The sequence below is a fragment of the Capra hircus genome, chromosome 13 (assembly GCF_001704415.2).
Source record: "Capra hircus breed San Clemente chromosome 13, ASM170441v1, whole genome shotgun sequence".
NCBI lineage: Eukaryota > Metazoa > Chordata > Mammalia > Artiodactyla > Bovidae > Capra > Capra hircus.
This window is the reverse complement of record NC_030820.1, coordinates 66,437,961-66,454,811: the sequence shown is the minus strand read 5'-3', so window position 1 is coordinate 66,454,811 and position 16,851 is coordinate 66,437,961. Positions and strand designations below refer to the sequence as shown.

The 16,851-nt window shown below is 48.6% G+C and overlaps 1 protein-coding gene across 2 annotated transcripts in view; it reads left to right on the top strand.

Annotated features, from left to right (window-relative positions):
* The window catches only part of TTI1 (TELO2 interacting protein 1), a 37,372-nt gene extending 20,816 nt beyond the window's left edge, over positions 1-16,556 (top strand). The window contains exons 5-8 of one of the 2 annotated variants that reach the window (XM_005688546.3): positions 513-653; positions 2,941-3,145; positions 3,437-3,524; positions 15,808-16,556. In XM_005688546.3, the coding sequence (XP_005688603.2) occupies positions 513-653; positions 2,941-3,145; positions 3,437-3,524; positions 15,808-15,991 (618 nt within the window). In that variant the 3' untranslated portion in view covers positions 15,992-16,556. Of the gene's footprint in view, positions 1-512; positions 654-2,940; positions 3,146-3,436; positions 3,525-4,743; positions 5,507-15,807 lie in introns of those variants that run through there. The other variant, XM_013968917.2, reaches the window with a different exon arrangement.

The window sequence follows — 16,851 nt, the reverse complement described above, 5'->3', positions numbered from 1 at the left end:
CTTTATACCTCCTTGTGGAAGTTAACTACCTTGTTTCTGCCTTGCTCATCTCCTTACAGCAACTTTGCAAGGAAGATACTGGCCTCCCCACTTTTGACAGAGGAAGAAGCCAGCCCAGCAGCCCTCCTGGCAGTTTGTGTGGTGTAGAGCCCTCCCTTTAGTGTCTTTGCATTTCTGCCTTGACTTTGTCCTTTGTAGCACTTGTCACAGTTAGCATTCATTCATCCCTTTATTTGTCTTAGCTAAGGTCTAAGACCTTGGGTCTTTCCCCAGTTGACCATAAGCCCCCCATGAAGGCAAGGAAACATATGTATCATGAACGTACGTATTTTGTTCCTGTGTGCCTCCCACCCAGTATACCTCACCAGTGCTTGGCATGTAGTCAGGAACTCATGAATGTTTATTTGACTTATGAGGGTCTAAGCTTTATTCTTTTTAAGTGGCGACTTGATTGCAGATATTTGGTTTCAAGCCTTTACGGTCTGCTGCAATCACGTCCTCTTCCCTTTCAGGTCCTGGATGTGCTGGATCTGTGCGTGGTTGTTCTGCAGTCCCACAAGAACCAGCTGCTTCCCTTGGCTCATCGGGCCTGGCCCTCGCTCGTACACCGACTCACCAACGATGACCCCCTGGCGGTGCTCAGAGCCTTCAAGGTACCGCACTGGTGCCCCACTGCCATCAGTCATAGGGATGGGGGGATGTAAGCTGGAAGCTCAGCAGTGTTTTGAGGGGATTGGTTCTCTTTTTATCTGATGTGACCTACTATACCTTGAAGAAAGTACAGAAAAATAAGAAAAGCACAGAGAAAAAAAATGAAAGTCAGTTTCCTTTTGAATTTGAAGCAGAATGAGTGAGCTAGTAGATGAAAGGGCCACCAGTATCCACTGAGCACCTCCTGTGCCCCAGGCAGCACCCTTGGCAATTCTCCATGTGTGAGCTCATCTTACAACACCCTTGCAAGGAAGATACTAACATCCCCATCTTTGACAGAGCAGGAAACAAGCCCAGAGATTTTAAGGAACTTTCCTCAAGATCACACAGCTAGGGACTTCCCTGGTGGTCCAGCGGTTAAGAATCCGCCTGCTGATATAGGAGACACAGGTTCAATTCCTGGTGCCAGAAGATCCCACATACCTCAGGGCAGCTAAGCCCTTGTGCCACAGCTGCTGAACCCACAGTCTGGGGCCCACGCTGCACAACAAGAGAAACCACCACAGTGAGAACCCCACACACCGCCCGCTCACCACAACTAGAGAAAGCCCTCACACAGCCGTAAAGACCCAGCACAGTCAAAATTCAAAACAAAGATCACACAGATAGTGAGTGATAGAACCTGAATCTGTGAGCTCATGCCCACCTTCTGTGCATGGCACAGAGAGTCAAGGTGAAGAGGCCGAGGGTCTGCAGTCTAGCAGTGGGCATCCTCTGTACAGCTGAGCAACTCTGGACGAAGCTTGTGGCCACCTAGCCCACCTTTCTCATAGTTGTTGATGTCGAGGATAAAATGGGACTATTTGATGAGATGCTTCGAAAAGGTAAAAGGCTTCTGTGTATGTATGGTATTATTCTCCTTGAGTTAGTTTGGCTTATGTTAGCACACATATTTCGGCTTATTTATTTATATCCTTCCTTGTTCTAAAAAGCACTTAAGGCAGCTTACAGAGATACATTTACCATGGCAAGCTAACATAAATTAGAAGTGGGTGAGCAAGATAAGGCAAAGAAAAAAAGATGTGTAGGGATATAAAATGAAGCCAGGGATGCAACAGATATGCTTGGCAGAAGTATATTGTGTTTCTGTAAGATTCTTCAACATATACTGGACCAAAATGCAAGCTTACACTGATAACATACAAAATTGCTGATGTATTTTCAAAAGCAAAATGTGCAAGGTGACACACAGATGTGCTGGTGGTGGGGCGGGTTGGGAAGAAGAGAAGTTAGGGGAAGGGAGGAGGAAGGAGGTCTTGCTCAAATTGTACTCATCTGTGCTGTTTCCTTTAAGAAAATTAATAGGTTATCTGAAATGACAGCAAGTGTGGAAAAACCAAAAAATATAAAGGTGTATGCGCTGTAACTGAGGCTGCTTTCCCACTGCCAGACCCACTGGTGACCCTTAAGCTCCGTCAGGCCTTGTGCAGTCCAGCTGAGGGCCCTGAAATAAGTGCCTCATTCTCTACAAAGTCGGCAAATGTTCTCTGTGCTGGATATGCCTTGCTTACCAATTTTTAAAGAAATTCTTATTATCCTGTACACTTGGTCCTGTGCAGTGGGGCAAAACGTTTCAATATGTTCTGCTAGAGAAAGTTTGAAACGAGACATGCAAAGAGACTGCCTGTTGTGAAAGTTGGAATGAGGATGATGTACATAAGAGACTGTGCCACGGAACAGAAGGAACTCTGACTCAGCTCTGCCCACCAGGGTCCCTGCCCAGACCCAGCCAAGGACCTCGGCCAGTCACTGCCATCCTGATGCCTACACATGGCAGCCGCTGAGCTGGGCCTGGGCTCCTGGGCTGGTTTGTGTGTGTTCAGCCAGCTAGAGTTAACAAGCACAAGTCTTTCCTTCAAGGGCTGTTAGGAAGATTCAAGAGATGATCTATGTGAACTGCTTTAAGCTCTTGGGTTTTTTTTTTTTTTAAACAAAAAAGGGAGGAAAATCCAGGTATTAACCATATTATTCATCCAACTCAAGATTCCTTTGAATTATTCTCCACGTAATCTGTATTTATGGATAGAAGCAGCCATGCCTCAGGAACAGAGACCTCCGAATTCATAACTGTCAGAATCACAAACCATGGGCAAGGAATTCACAGCAATAATTCTTTTTTTTTTTTTTTTCAAGCAGAGACTGAGATGAAATTGAATTACCAAACATCCTCTTAAATGCTCTTGCTGCCTTAGCAATGTTCAGTCACCGGATTAGGCACTGTTTCTGCAGGTTTTGCGTACCCTGGGAGGCAAGTGTGGCGATTTTCTAAGGAGCCGGTTCTGCAAAGATGTCTTGCCAAAGCTGGCTGGCTCTTTGGTCAGCCAGGCTCCCGTCAGTGCCAGAGCTGGACCAGTCTACTCCCACACGCTGGCCTTCAAGTTGCAGCTGGCCGTCTTACAGGGCCTGGGCCCCCTCTGTGAGAGACTGGACCTCGGTAGGTACCAGCCAGTTTCGCCTGGACCCACACCCCATCCTCTCTGTCTCACCCCTCTGTTGCCCTCTTTACTTGGCCCTGCTCCCCTCAATCTCCCTTCCTGTGCACATCCTTCCGTCTCACTTCAGCCTCATTTATCCATTTACCTTGCTGTGTTTTTTGACTTGGGGATGGAGTACACAGCCCATGCATCTTGCCGAGCTGTTCCAGTTTCATGCAGCAGCAGAGGGTTACTGCTCGTCCCTGATGAAGTCTGAGGGCCAACGCTTGTTTTGTTTTTCCTCTCTGCAGGTGAGGGTGACCTGAATAAAGTGGCGGACGCCTGCTTGATTTACCTCAGTGCCAAACAGCCTGTGAAATTACAAGAGGCGGCCAGGAGGTACGTCTGCTTGATCACCCGCATCTCTTTTACGTTTGTCCTAAATTATGGATGATTTGCTAATGGCGAGCAGAGTGGAGGCATCTCTGCTCCTTTCTCTTCTCTCTCTCCTCGCCAGGTTAAGATGGGTTCTTTAATTGTGCCAACATCCAGAGATGGCATTTTGACTAGACGCCTTTCTCTTTGAAAGTAACCTTTTCCTCTGGTGCAGCGTCAGCAACAGTTCCAAAGGGGCCAAAAGCATAAAGACAGTGTCCTGGAGGGGAGCAGGCAGAGAGTGATTGGCTTCTAGCTCTCCTCCCTGGTGACCCTGGCACCTCTCTCTTAGCTCCCCCACTCGCCAAGCGAAAGCACTGGGTTATTGATTTAGCAAACCTTGGCTCCACAGAATGTCTTAATGGTCTTCGGGTGCCACAGACCCTCACAAATCATATGTAGCACTGTGTGCGTGTGTGTGTGTGTGTGTGTGTGCGCATGTGTGCATGTGCGTGCATGCATGCACGCGCGCAAGCAGACACATGCATGTCTTTTCCTAGATGGAGTCTACATCATTCATCTGATATATAATAGGAGTCTGTGAACCAAGAATCATTCAAAACCCCTAGACTAATGATTTAAAGGGCCTTTTCAACTCTGAAATTATGTGATTCTCATTTCTAAGAGATTTGCTTATTGAAGAATAGCTCTACCACCTCTAACAGAAGAACCTATGTCTGGTTCCTAGAGTCCTAAGGAATATTCAGCAAAAACTAAAACTGAGCACAGCAGCCTTCCCCCGACTTGAGACCCACAGTGCACCCTGACCCCCCTCTCCTGAGCCCTCCTTCTAGCCGGCAGCAGCCTGTGCGCTGGAACTGCCATCCTTGGACGTCTGCAGCGGAGGCAAAAGGTGGCTGGTCTGCCTGGCACTGCCTTCTGCCCTGGGCCTTACGGTTCCACCTCCCCAGGCAAAGAAACAGCCCCTCCCACTCCATCAGCTTCTGGAAACATGCCCCTAATCTTCCTTGGTAGGGTTGGCGTCATCTCGCCCCCTGAAGGGCTGGAAGGCTGCTCTCTGTCTGTGAGTGAGGAAAGCCCACTTGCTCCCTTATAAACCTTGTGCTCTCTGGGAGTGATGGAAATATCTCTTCGAATTGATTTATTATCCTTTGCAGTTTTCTGCTCTTGATTTCCCCAGTTCCCTTTTTTCTTTCTGTCCCTTTCCTGTCACATCCTCTAGGCCCAGAATCAGTCGTGGTTTCTCGAGCACAGGGGCGCATCTCAACCGGCTTCTTGTCCCCAGACATTCTTGTTCCTTAAAGATGAAAATCGTCCTCCCCCAGGCAGAGTCTCTGAAGCTAATTGTGCTCTGATTTAAAGTACAACTCACGAACATGACGGATCCATCTGGAAGCAGATTCTTCTGGGTGTCTGCTACGAGCGAGAGTCTGAAAGGTCTGGTTTTTCTCATCTCCCATCTCATTCTACTTTTCCTCCACCCTCCCCATAGCTGTCCTTCAAATTCAGACCCATCAAACAGGCTAATATTCACAATTCATTATCTTTTCATTTCTAATCTTCTTTTCTTTTCTTTTTTGCCACTGAAAGCAATCAAACCCAAACTGGACCTTGCTGACTCTTGAGTTGTAATTCCAGGTGCCTCGGGAGGAGGCGGATGGGGAAGGAGGAGGTTGCTGCCAGCCGGCCTGGCCTGACCGCAGTGCCTTCTGTTTGCTCCACCACATTCCACTCAGGGTTGAGTCAGATGACCTCCTTCTGCCAGGCAGGGAGGAAGTGCAAGGTTGATTGCTTCACAAACGCATCATCTGTAAACTTATTTTGAAGTCAGGGGGAAAAAATACCTGTGTTGTCCTTGATTCGGAGCTGATTTGGCATCTTGATTCAGAAATTAATAAGCTCTCTAAATGGGAGAAGAAGCGTGAGACAATAGGCAGCCTGGTCCCTTTGTGAGTCTGATTGCAGAGCAAAGACAGGGAGAAGGGTGGGCCAATGAGTATGAAAGCAGTCAGACCTCCAGGGACTAACGAACGAGGTCCCCTGAGTGAGACACAGGCCCCAGCTCAGCAAATGACCGCACATCCATCCAGTTGTTAGCCCTTAATTCACCTCTTTCCTTCACACGCCGCATCCATTCCAGAAGTGAAGCCTGTCTATCGAACTTGCGATATCTCTCTTAACACTGTCTGCTTCTCCTTACCTCCAAGCTGCCAGGCCAGGCACCCTCATCTCTTTACGCAATCCCCTGCAGAAGCCTCACCCCAGACCCCTGCTTCCACTCCTGCCCCTCAGTGTTACCCCCCCCCCAGCAACTGTCAGTGACACCCCTACGCACTTGGGGGAGAAGAAAAGGTGGTGTGTTCTTTGCCAGGGCCCACAAGGGAGTTCTGTAACCAGAGGGTTACAAAAACTCAAACCTCAGCTCCGTATTCAAAAGAACTAGTACAAACTAGAGCCGTTCAGAGATGCCCCAACTCCCTCCGGGGTAGTGACTTTCCAGCACTGGGCAGGTGACTGGCTCGCTTTGGCTGTGGCGGGGCTGGTGAAGAAACCTGGGAGGGTAGGTGGCTGCTCTGAGGCCCACCGCCCCCAACCCAGTGCAGAAAGGAGATGGAGGAGCAGCTGTGTCTGTAGGTCTGGCAGGTGGGGGTTCGGTGAGACCTCGGCAGGGGGCCTGCCTCATGTGGGGATGGAGGCAGACTCAGCAGCTCCAGGCAAGTTCCCCTTTGTGTGTATTCACAGTTGGATTTTTCCTTCCTCCTGTTTACTTCTCCTGGCTCTAAAGAATGACCAAGCCTGTGTTTGCTTTTTTAATTTGTCATATTAAATATAGCCTTTGTGGCAGGCTTTTACATCCCGGCTGTAAACTCTAGAAATGGAAATTGATCAGGGGGTGGTTGATATAACCAAGGCCATAAATGCTAAGAACGGAGATGCCATTCCAGTTTAATGCTTTTATCTAGCGAATGTGCCTTGTAAGGAGGAATATAAATCTTGCAGCTTGGTTGGGGGGAGGGGGCGGGATGGGGGGCATGGGGGTGGGTGGTAGGAGTAGGGGTATAATCTTGCTGTTTGTTACCACCAGGTGTCACTGTTAACTGGCTGTGCAAGAAAACATACCAACTCTCCCAGAGTTCACCTAGTTAAGTGATTTCAGTGGATAACAAATGAGAAAACCATGTTTGGGGTGTGGGAGGAGGGGTCAGCATGTCAGGAGCTATAAATAAGGCCCAGTCCCTGAGAATAAGCACTGAGTACAAAATAACATGTTCTATCAGCCACACCCCCATCTCAGCCTTGGAGAACTTAACTGACATAAATTCCCCAGTGGCCCCAGTGGCCTTTGAGGTACCTCCCAGCATGCAGTGGGCCTCCATGGTTCTGTGTCTTTCTGACCATGGAGCTTTTCCTTCTCCTACATGAAAGGAATCTGAGATGAGTGCACATTCCCCCAAATTCCTGTTTTTCCTTCCAATCAGTACATGCTCTCAACCTGGTTCAATTCAGCTCCATTAAAACCACACTCCTCAGGCCTCTCTCCGAGCAGCCTCTGAGGTTCCCTGCCTTTTGCATGCATCATCCAGTCAGTCTCCCACCCTCAGGCTAAACGGAACAAGAACTGGGCAATATCTGTTTTTTCAAACTTGGAAGCCCATGCCCAGCAAGGGAGGGACAATGCTTTCAGGCCACCCGGTTTCCACCCCCCCAGTCCTAACTCCACCTGTCACCCTGAGGCGCCAGGTGGGGGTGCAAGGTGCCAGCAGGTGGTGACCAGCTGGTACACCTCCTGGTTGGGCAAGTGCGGGATGCTGCGGATCTTATGCATGTGGTGGGAAAGGGAGAGAGCCTCCCACAGACGTTGTGTAGATAGGCCCGGGGCTCCAGTCCTAGACGCAGGCAAACCCAGGTTCACATCTTCCTAGCTCTGCGACTAGACCTTGAGCAGGTGGCTTTGTTTCCTTGCCCCTCATCTCCTTTCCCTGTAAACTGGGTTTGGTGATAACAGCTTCCTCCAGACATGGCACGCCGATGCTTAGTGTTAGTGCGTAAGACTCCACTCGGCAATCATTCATGCTGCTGATTGACTGAGCAGCTACTCCGTGCCTGGCACTGTTCCAGGCATGAAAACTAGAGGGGAGCAGGAGAGAGGAGGCCTGTGCCCTCATGATGCTCCCATTCTGGAGTTCTATTTATTTGTATGTGCACACCCGTATGGAAAGCATTAGTCGCTCAGTCGTGTCTGACTCTTCTGTGACCCCATAGGTTGTAGCCCACCAGGCTCCTCTGTCAATGGAATTCTCCAGGCAAGAATACTGGAGTGGGTAGCCATTGCCTTCTCCAGGGGATCTTCCTGACCCAGGGATCAAACCAAGGTCTCCTGTGTTGTAGGCAGATTCTTTACCATCTGAGACACCAGGGAATCATCCATGTGGGGAGATATATAAATTTGCCAAATATATGATGTGTTGGGTATTTGTTACACATACATGTATACCCTTGTGCATGGTATTTTGGGGGCTGGAAGTGCAGAATCTTAACCACTGGACCTCCAGGGAAGTCCCTGAAAGATCTTTTTCATGTTAGTTGTTCCACCTTTCCCTTACCACTTTTGCTCGAGCAGCCAGGACCAAGTTTGAATGTTCATTTGCTGACTGACTTCCCCACATTCTTTCTAGCAGTAGGATCTCAGCCCATCAAAGATGCAGCCACTGCCTCAAACCCTGGACGAACTCATACTGGCAGAGGCTTGTTCATTTCATCCCCGTCAGAGCCCCAACTCCTCTCTTTACCCACATGTGGGCTTATTATATTTGAATGGATCAGCAGCCACAGAGGTGATCCGTTAGTTCAGCTGAGCTTGAAATTAGCAGCTCACCCCCTTAAACGGTGTGGGCAATGTGTTTGAGCTTGGGCTGCCGAGCTGTTTCCCCCTCAGACTACACCCAGCATGGAAATGAGGGCACTCCTAATATTTTCCCTTTGACATTTGATTAATAGTGGACAAATCCAGACCCAGTAGTTAGCTTTCCTATTATCCATCTTTTGGCAGGCACTGCTGCTTTTCAAGTCTCACTGTTCTAAAAATGTACTCAGATCTGAAGCTGTTCACTGTGTGGATATAGGCATGATTTCCTGGTGTCAAAGATAAGAGACATCTGCCATGCAAATTACAGACGAAGTGGGTTGCTGGGTTTCAGATCGGAAGCCAGGGACCTCTGTGCTACCAATTAAATCAAATGCTACCAATCCTTCCCCTGCTTTCTCGGTGTTGTCACGTGACAGATAATCTGCCAGGGTCATCCAATCTACCACCCAGTGGTAAAGCCCAGTGTGGGGCCTGCATGCAATTGATATGTGCCATACTGGGTCGGGAACCGTGATGCTCATGATGGGAGATCGAGCCTGGTAGCTGGACAGCCTGCACCAAGTGGATTTCAGATATCAAAAGCCTTGGCCAACTACAGAGTGGTCATTTTATCCCTTTGTGAAGTCTGAGGTCTGACATGAACACCTAAGAGGCAGGAGTGAATGTTGACAATCTCAGTGCCAAGTGAAGTAGCCAGGGACATGGCCTCAATTATCTTATTATATATGTATTTATTCAAAAGATGCTTTAGAGTCTCTTATTCACCAGATACTGTGCTGAGAGTTCAAAGGTGAAGACCACAGTAGAGTTGGCCTCACATGACTGCTTAGTAGTGGTATCACCTTGGGCAAATTAATTTCCTTCTGGAAGTCTCAGTTTCCTCATCTACAAGACTAGAATAAGCATATCTTTTTTTTTCTGCATGATAAAATTATTACAAAAATTTAGCAAAGTCATGTATATTAGTCTATAACACAGAATGTCAGCCCAGAGTAAAAAGTCAATCAGTAGTAGTCATCATTATTTAAACTTCCTCCTTATTCCAAAAAGACCTCGAGTATCTTACAAACAAAGTGTACGCAACAAGGTAAATAAGAAGCGAAGACATTTTTTAAAGGAAAAATAAGAAGAGGGAAAACAAAGTGAAGCCAGGGCTGAGGTTCATTTGTAAAACACAGACTTGGAACTCTTCACCTCTGCTAGAGATGAGCCTGCAGCAGGCTCTGGGCTTCCTAACAGAGGAGGCAGAGAGGAAGACATACCTGCTGTGCGACTTCTAGTCATTACTGAAGTCAGAACGGAAAGCTTTTAGAAGGCAGCCCTCTCTGGAATTCCCTTGGTACTGAACCCCTGGGTCATCTTAGAAGAACACTAGGTACATTTGTGACTGATGACTCCTAACAGCCTCCTAACAGTAAATACAGAAACACATTTCCTAGAGCTGTTTCTTACAGCTCCATCAGTGGAGGCTGCTGGCTTGGTGCCCAAGTGTGGGTTGCAGGACAAGAGTTCGAAGGTGGCAGGGAAGGGGGCGCAAAACAGGTAGGCTACCAGGAAGATGTCTTTTTCTGCAAGGGTGTGAATCTTCCAGGGAGGGCAGCCGGAGAGTACAGACGGCCAGGGCCACTTTGAGATCCATGCCCAGCAGCGTTGCCATCGTGGGATCTGGGCTGTCAGTAGGGCCTGGAGCCGGAAGAGCTAGCCAGATGGGAAGGACTGCTTTTAAATCCGGCCCCAGTGGGATTTAAACCCTTCTCGGCTCTGGCTTATTTTTGAATTGTCGGTAACAGATTGGGCCTCTCAGTGCCATATCTTTTTAAATATGCACAAAGCCATGGAGTCATTCCACTGCAACTATGATACTTTGTCTTCTGGTACTTTAGGGACTGCATTAGCATCATAAGCTTCCCCTAGTGTTTATGGTTTTAATTCCTGTCCCGGTTGCGTTTAAAAATGTTTTTAATACCGGCCTCTGCGTGAGTGTGCAGGTTGGCGATCGATAGATGAATGACTGTGAACAGGTAAATATAGTTAAGTCGAACGAGTATGTATAGCTGCAAAGGCAATTGGTGGTATTTATTTGGAGAGTAAATCGTTGCTCCAAGTCATAATCCTCCATTTCCAACATTTAGAAACAAAAAACAGCCTCCGTGCAGGGGAAGATGGCTAAATTGAATAGCAAGAGAGGACAGGCTTGAAATACTGGTTAACCAATGAAGCGAGACCCATTAGAGTAAATTACCAAGTATGGAAGCATCGCCCCACTGCTTTGATGACTCCGACACATGGATACCCTTAGCATCCGTTTATTTAAAAGGAAACACACAGCCTCATTTGTAGCATCAGCATGTACCGAGTCAGCAGGTACAGAATCATGGGAGAAGAGGTGGCCGGGGAAGAGAAGAGCGTGGTGGCTGTTCTGCCAGAAAGGGAACCACAGGGAAGCCAAAATCACTTTGCAGTATGCCTGCTTTCCAACAAGTGAGTTTATCCTCCAGTTGCGTTTAGTCACACCCACATAGAGACAGCCTGTGTCATGTCCCTAAGGAGACACCCTGAGTAACTTCTTTCAATGCCCCAAATAAATAAATAAATAAACCTCTCAGAGCCGCAAGTTCTTTACCACTGGCATTTATGCAGACAGCTCATGAGAGCATTTTATAAATCCAGAAGGAGACAAGGAGCAGCAGATCCCTCAAGCAAGTAATTGACGAGAAAGAATAGCCTGTCACCCAGGAGAACTGGGAGCACTGAATTTCAGTTACGGTTTATTTAGCTTTGCCGAGCCTCGATTGGCCGGCAGTTTTCTAGAATTCCCCTTGAAGCCAGCGCGGTCTAGCATGAGATGGTGAGGACGTACTCCATAATATTCGCGTCTTCAGCAGAAGGGTGTCTTTTGGGTTCTGCCCCACTTGGGATGGACAGGCCCAGGATTCAGCCCCCAGATTTGAGAACTGCTGGGGCATGTTGGAGCTGGAAGGGGCTTAGAACCAATCCCACTGATGTCCAGGAAAGACTTGCTGGGTCCCTACCTCAGGAGCCCTTCCCCGGCTCCGTCCCAGCTGTGACCTGAGCCTGGCCCTCTTCATGTCGCATGGTGGGTGTCTGTGGTCCATCTGTCCTCCCCCACCAGACAGGGAACCCTGAGGCCAGAGCCTTTGTCCACCCATCTTTGTGTCCCACACACCTGATGCAGCTCCCTGCGCTGGACCAGGCGCCAGTAAACATTTGGTGAACCATGCAGAGATGGGACCAGACCCAGCCAATCAGATTCGAGCAGCACGTTTCCCAGCCCCCCAGGTGCCCCCACCCCCGGCTTCGTCACTCAGAGCACCTGATCTTGATCGTAAAGGAATGAGTCGCGTTCTGTTGGTTTGGTGTCTGGAGTTTATTAGGTACTTACTGATACCCGTCAACTGTAGATAGGGCTGAAGTGCAGGGAAATGGCTGCCTGCATGAAGTGAAATTCAATAAAACCGCATTTTAAGTGAAAAATCAGTATAAACACCAGGCTTCTTTGCCATGGAAACAGAGGTTGCTTAGAAACTGCCTAACGGCGAGTTCTAAATTTTTTAAAGTCAAGTTATCATTTAAGCTACATGGCCCTACAGGTTATTGAGAGATAATCACTCGCCTCAGGACACTCGGAGGCAAGAGGCCCAGCCGAGTGCCTCCCAGAACTCTGGGGACCAGATAATCTCTTGATAACTGTGCCCCCTGGAGCCACTGATTTGGGCCTGGGGGAAGGAGAAAGAAATTTTTGTGCAGGAGTTAAATGGTGTACATATATATATATATTTTTTTTTAAGTGTTTTGGGGGGGCTTGAAAAAAGATGGAGTTGGCCATTTGGCGTGTTCACCAGCCATCCCAGCCATGTCTCAAGATGTATTAGGAACATTTTCCAGGCAGTTACTCCAATCAATTCAAAACAGAGGTCTCCTCTTTGTCTTTCATCTTTCGATTATGCAGAAGGATGCTTTCAGGGTCTTCAGCTTTCTGCCTTTCCCTGTCTGGATGCCCCTCTCCCCTAAAAGGGCAGGAACCGGGCCCAGGACAGGGTGGTCCTAGAGGTTGGAGCAAAGCCGGGCCTCTGAGTAGTCAGACAACATCTCCTGGGTCTCAGGCTCAGCTCCCAGGGCCTCAGAGTGAACGAGGGTCTGGGTTCAGAATTTGTCAGTGTTTAGAGCTCAGCAGGTCGCATGTCTTTTGCTAAGCAAAGAGCACAGCTCTGTCTACCAGCCACCTGGCACAGTTGCACGGCACAGTAATTGCTGCCGACCTCAGGCACACGGAGGACAAAGAACAGCGCATTCATTCCTTCCCGAAAATAATGGGCAAAATCACAGCCCCTGTGGCTGAGAATTGGGGCCCCTACCAAGTCAACAGGAAGCAGATGGTGCCTGAAGCAAAAGACAAACGTTCCGCCCCTTGCAGAGTATCTGAGACTTTTCCATGGTGTGGCAGTCCTGCCGGGGTTGGTAGTGATAGTTATTCCTGAGACACACACACTCTTTCTGGAAGGAACAGTTGTTTTCATCATACACTTCAAAGTGTTTTCCTGCACCTCATCTCCTTAGAGCCTCTGAACAAACCTGTGAAGAGGGTGGGGCCAGTGTGATTATTTTCCTTTGGAGAAAGAGGAAAACAGGTTCACAGAGGCAAAATAATTTGCTTCCAGACGCAGGGAGAAGAAACCAGCATAGCCAACCTGCCATTCTGGGGATTCTATCACTTTAGGAGCTCGGGAATGAGACCCAAAATAATTCTTCCAAGAGTTTGGCCCTGGCTTCTAGAAGAAGATGAACTTTGCACGTGATTTTTCCTTTGCTTCTTCCCTGTTAGTGTCTTATTTAGGGATCCTGAAGGGCAGAAAGAGTGGCTTCCTTCCTTTTCCTTTCCTGCCAACGAATGCAACACCCGAATTTAGCAAGTTAAAAAGGGATGCCGAAAATGAACTTCAGCGTTGCAGAACAGAGTGGTGACTGATCTGGGCTGCAGCACCACTTGGCTGGGTGTCGCCCAGATCAAAATACTCCTTGAAGTTGAGAGTGTGCACCCATGCTGACGCTTGAAGAATTGTTCCAGTTCTTGAAGGGGGAGAAAAAAAAAAATCAAATGAAATCATTTGCATTCTAACAGCCTTTGGCACCAGGGAAAACTGTCAACTGTATCACGTGTAAATAGAAGTCTGCTTCCCAGTTTTGGTGCATTTTTTCATCACTTCCCTCGCCACTGTAATTATCAAAGATATTTTTGTTTTTAAACAAAAATTGTCTCCTACGCAGGCCCCATCTCCTTTCTGCGGTGAAGTGGAAACAATGAATTAGAATATTCTAATCACTTCTCCAGGAGCCACCGCTGAGGTTATAAACCCAAGATTATCCTGGGTAAAGAAAACTTCAGGCACTAGACAGGTCAGAAAACCAGAGTGCCCCCTCCACCTGTCTCCCTGGCCACCTGAGCCCACATCTGTTAAACCCAAGGAAGGAAGCAAAACTGGCTCCACTGAAGTACATCCTGAATCCGTCCCCCAAGGGCACAGGCTTTTCAGATTAACAAAATTAAAAACCAGAATTTAGCACCAGTTAGCAACCATTTTGGACATGACAGAGCAGGCACGCCACAACTGTTTAAGTTCTATCCAACGCCCAGTAGTAGGGGAGAGGCTCCTCAGAATGGTCATCAAGAATAAAACGTGATCCATCAGATAGATTCTGTCCGCTGTTAGCTGGTAGACAGGCATCCCATGCGGGCAGCCCTGTGTAGGGCCGGATCTGCATTTTCCCTATTAAACCCCAGCAGAGCCCTGGGTGAAGTGTATCTCCCGTTTTCAGAAATGAGGAAGCTGAGATGAAGATAAATCACGCAGCTAGTGACGTCTGTGGTAATGTGACTCCCGTTAGTGACATCAGTGGATCCTTCCTTAGTGGTGAGCCATTCACCTCTTCTTTAGGTCATTTTATAGAATATAGTTATTTCAGCTCTAATATTTTGGTCACCTGATGCAAACAGCCAACTGGTTGTAAAAGACCCCAATGCTGAGAAAGTGAGGGCAGAAGGAGAAGAGGGCATCAGAGGATGAGATGGCTGGATGACATCACCAATGCAATGGACATGAACTTGGACAAACGATGGGAGATGATGAGGGATAGAGAGGCCTGGCGTGCTGCAGTCCATGGGGTTGTAAAGAGTCAGACATGAGTTAGCGATTGAACAACTATTTCAGCGAGGGATGCTATCTTAAGTCATGAGTGTGCAGCGTGATAAGTCCCTTCCTTACTAAACATGAAACCGGTTCAATCAAATGTTGGTTGAGTGCTTACCATGGGCACACCAAACACCTGAGATACAGCAGGGAAACAGGCGTCCCTGGCCTCAGGGGCTTGTGCTATAAGGAAGGGAGATGGTCAGTCAAGAGGCTGTTGACAAATGCTGGGAAGAGTATCCTGAGAAGGAAAAGTCGGGCAAGCACCTGGGCGAGGTGGCCGGGAAGGCCGCCCTCTCTGTGCAGGTGGCACAGGTGCTGAGATGGGCAGGATGGCTGCAAGAGAGCCACCCAGCTAGGGAAGGGCCTCACCCTTCCTGAGACTGAAAAGCCAGACACTGCATCGCTGAGTCAGCCGAGCGTAAGAAGTTTACACCTGGGTTGCCCAGTGCCATGGCCCCAGGCATTGTTTAGAAATGAAATGTGAGCAGATAAGAGGCAAGGGTTGTGACCCCATGATTCAGACCAAGATAAAGAACCTCACCTGTGGTGGGTGCCTGGCGCTGGGTAGCCCAGGCCCTTCCACTGTGTTTGTGTTGTGTTTGTGACCAGTACTTGGTGTCTCCTAAAGGTCTCAGGGCAGGGCTTAGCCGATCCTGCCATGGGAAACAACTGGATCAGATCTCTCTGTGGGTGAATCCAGACCACCAAAATTCCATGGCTGTCAGAGGCCTCGACTACTGAGTTCAGCAGCTTGCTGGAGGGAAGAGATAAGGACCTGAGGCCCACGAGTTGAGGGTTTTGCCCAGGCTCCCCAAGCAGGACAGAGAGTCCCTGCCCATGACTGGTGCTGTGAGCAAAGAGGACCTTGTAATGGAGGTGGGCCTTATCCATTTCCTTCCTTCTAAAAACTGCTTTGTAGCCAAGAATTTAACCACTTTCTTTGCCAAGAGCTTGTTTGATGTCAATATGGTTCCGCTCAGACTAATTACTTTCCTTCTCTCTGTCAACGGAAATGAAACTCTTTACCTCTCTTTCTGTTAGACTTTGGGACCATCATAATGGTCTTCAGAACTAAAGCGGGTTTTGTTCTGCTGTTCAAAGTGATGTGGTTATCAGTTTTTTTCACAAATCGCCCAGTATAGAGCCTCTGGGGGTGCGGGGAGCCCAGCAGCCCTCCACACCCCCATAGTCCTTTTCCATCTCTCCACAGCGTTTTCCTCCACCTGATGAAGGTCGACCCAGACTCTACCTGGTTCCTCCTGAACGAACTTTACTGCCCAGAGGAGTTCACGCCTCCCCACCCCAGCCTCCACCCTGTGCAGCTGCGAGGGGCCACCAGGCAGCAGAACCCCTACTCAGCTAACGTGCTCCGCCTGCTTCCGGAGCTGCAGTGACTCCCCTCCCCGGGCAGCCAAGTGGACGCCAGAGGAGGTCCCTTCCCTCCCCTGCCGAGGAGGATGAGGACGTGGGGCCGACCCCACCCTGGCGAGGGCGGTGGCGGTGGCAGCGGAGAAGGCTGCCAAGGTGGATTAGACAGCCGATCGATTTATAAATTGATCGATCACACAACTGCTCAGAAATTGGATTGAAGGAAAGCAGCCGACTGTTATTTATATTTCATACCTGGTGTTTTCAAATGACATTGTCTGGCAGCTCTAAGGGCTTAACTCCTTAGCGCACCACCTCTGCGTCCCCAGCTGCCTCACAGGCCACCCCACACACACACCCATACCCGAGAGCTTGGGAACACATTGGGCAGAGGCCTGTGCATCGTGTGTGTCCTGTGAGCACTCAGGGACCACGTGGAAGTGACACCCATCCACGAGTTTTCTGGTCACTGGCCGGCAGCGCCAACTCACAGACCTCCCTCTCCTCAAATAAGGAGATGGAACCTCACTGTTCTTTGGAAGGAGGTGAAATAAAGGCACTTCTTGGATGAAAAGTATGATCAAGACCTCACTTTGAAGTTTGTTATTTCAATTGGGTGACTTTTTAAAAATGAGTTTATGTTTGTAAAGGGATAATACAGACTCATGGTATAAAATCCAAGTGGTACAAAACACTGAGAAGTCATTCTTCCCATCCTCATTCACCAGACATCTGATTTCCCTCTCTAGAAGCAAATACTCCTGATAATTGTTTGGATACCTTTTAAGTATTTTCCAACTGTCTGTCATGGATAATGGTCTACTGATGGCCAGGTGGCCGTGGCGCAGTTGCACCAGTCAGGACTTGGCCAGCCCTGCTTCATCCC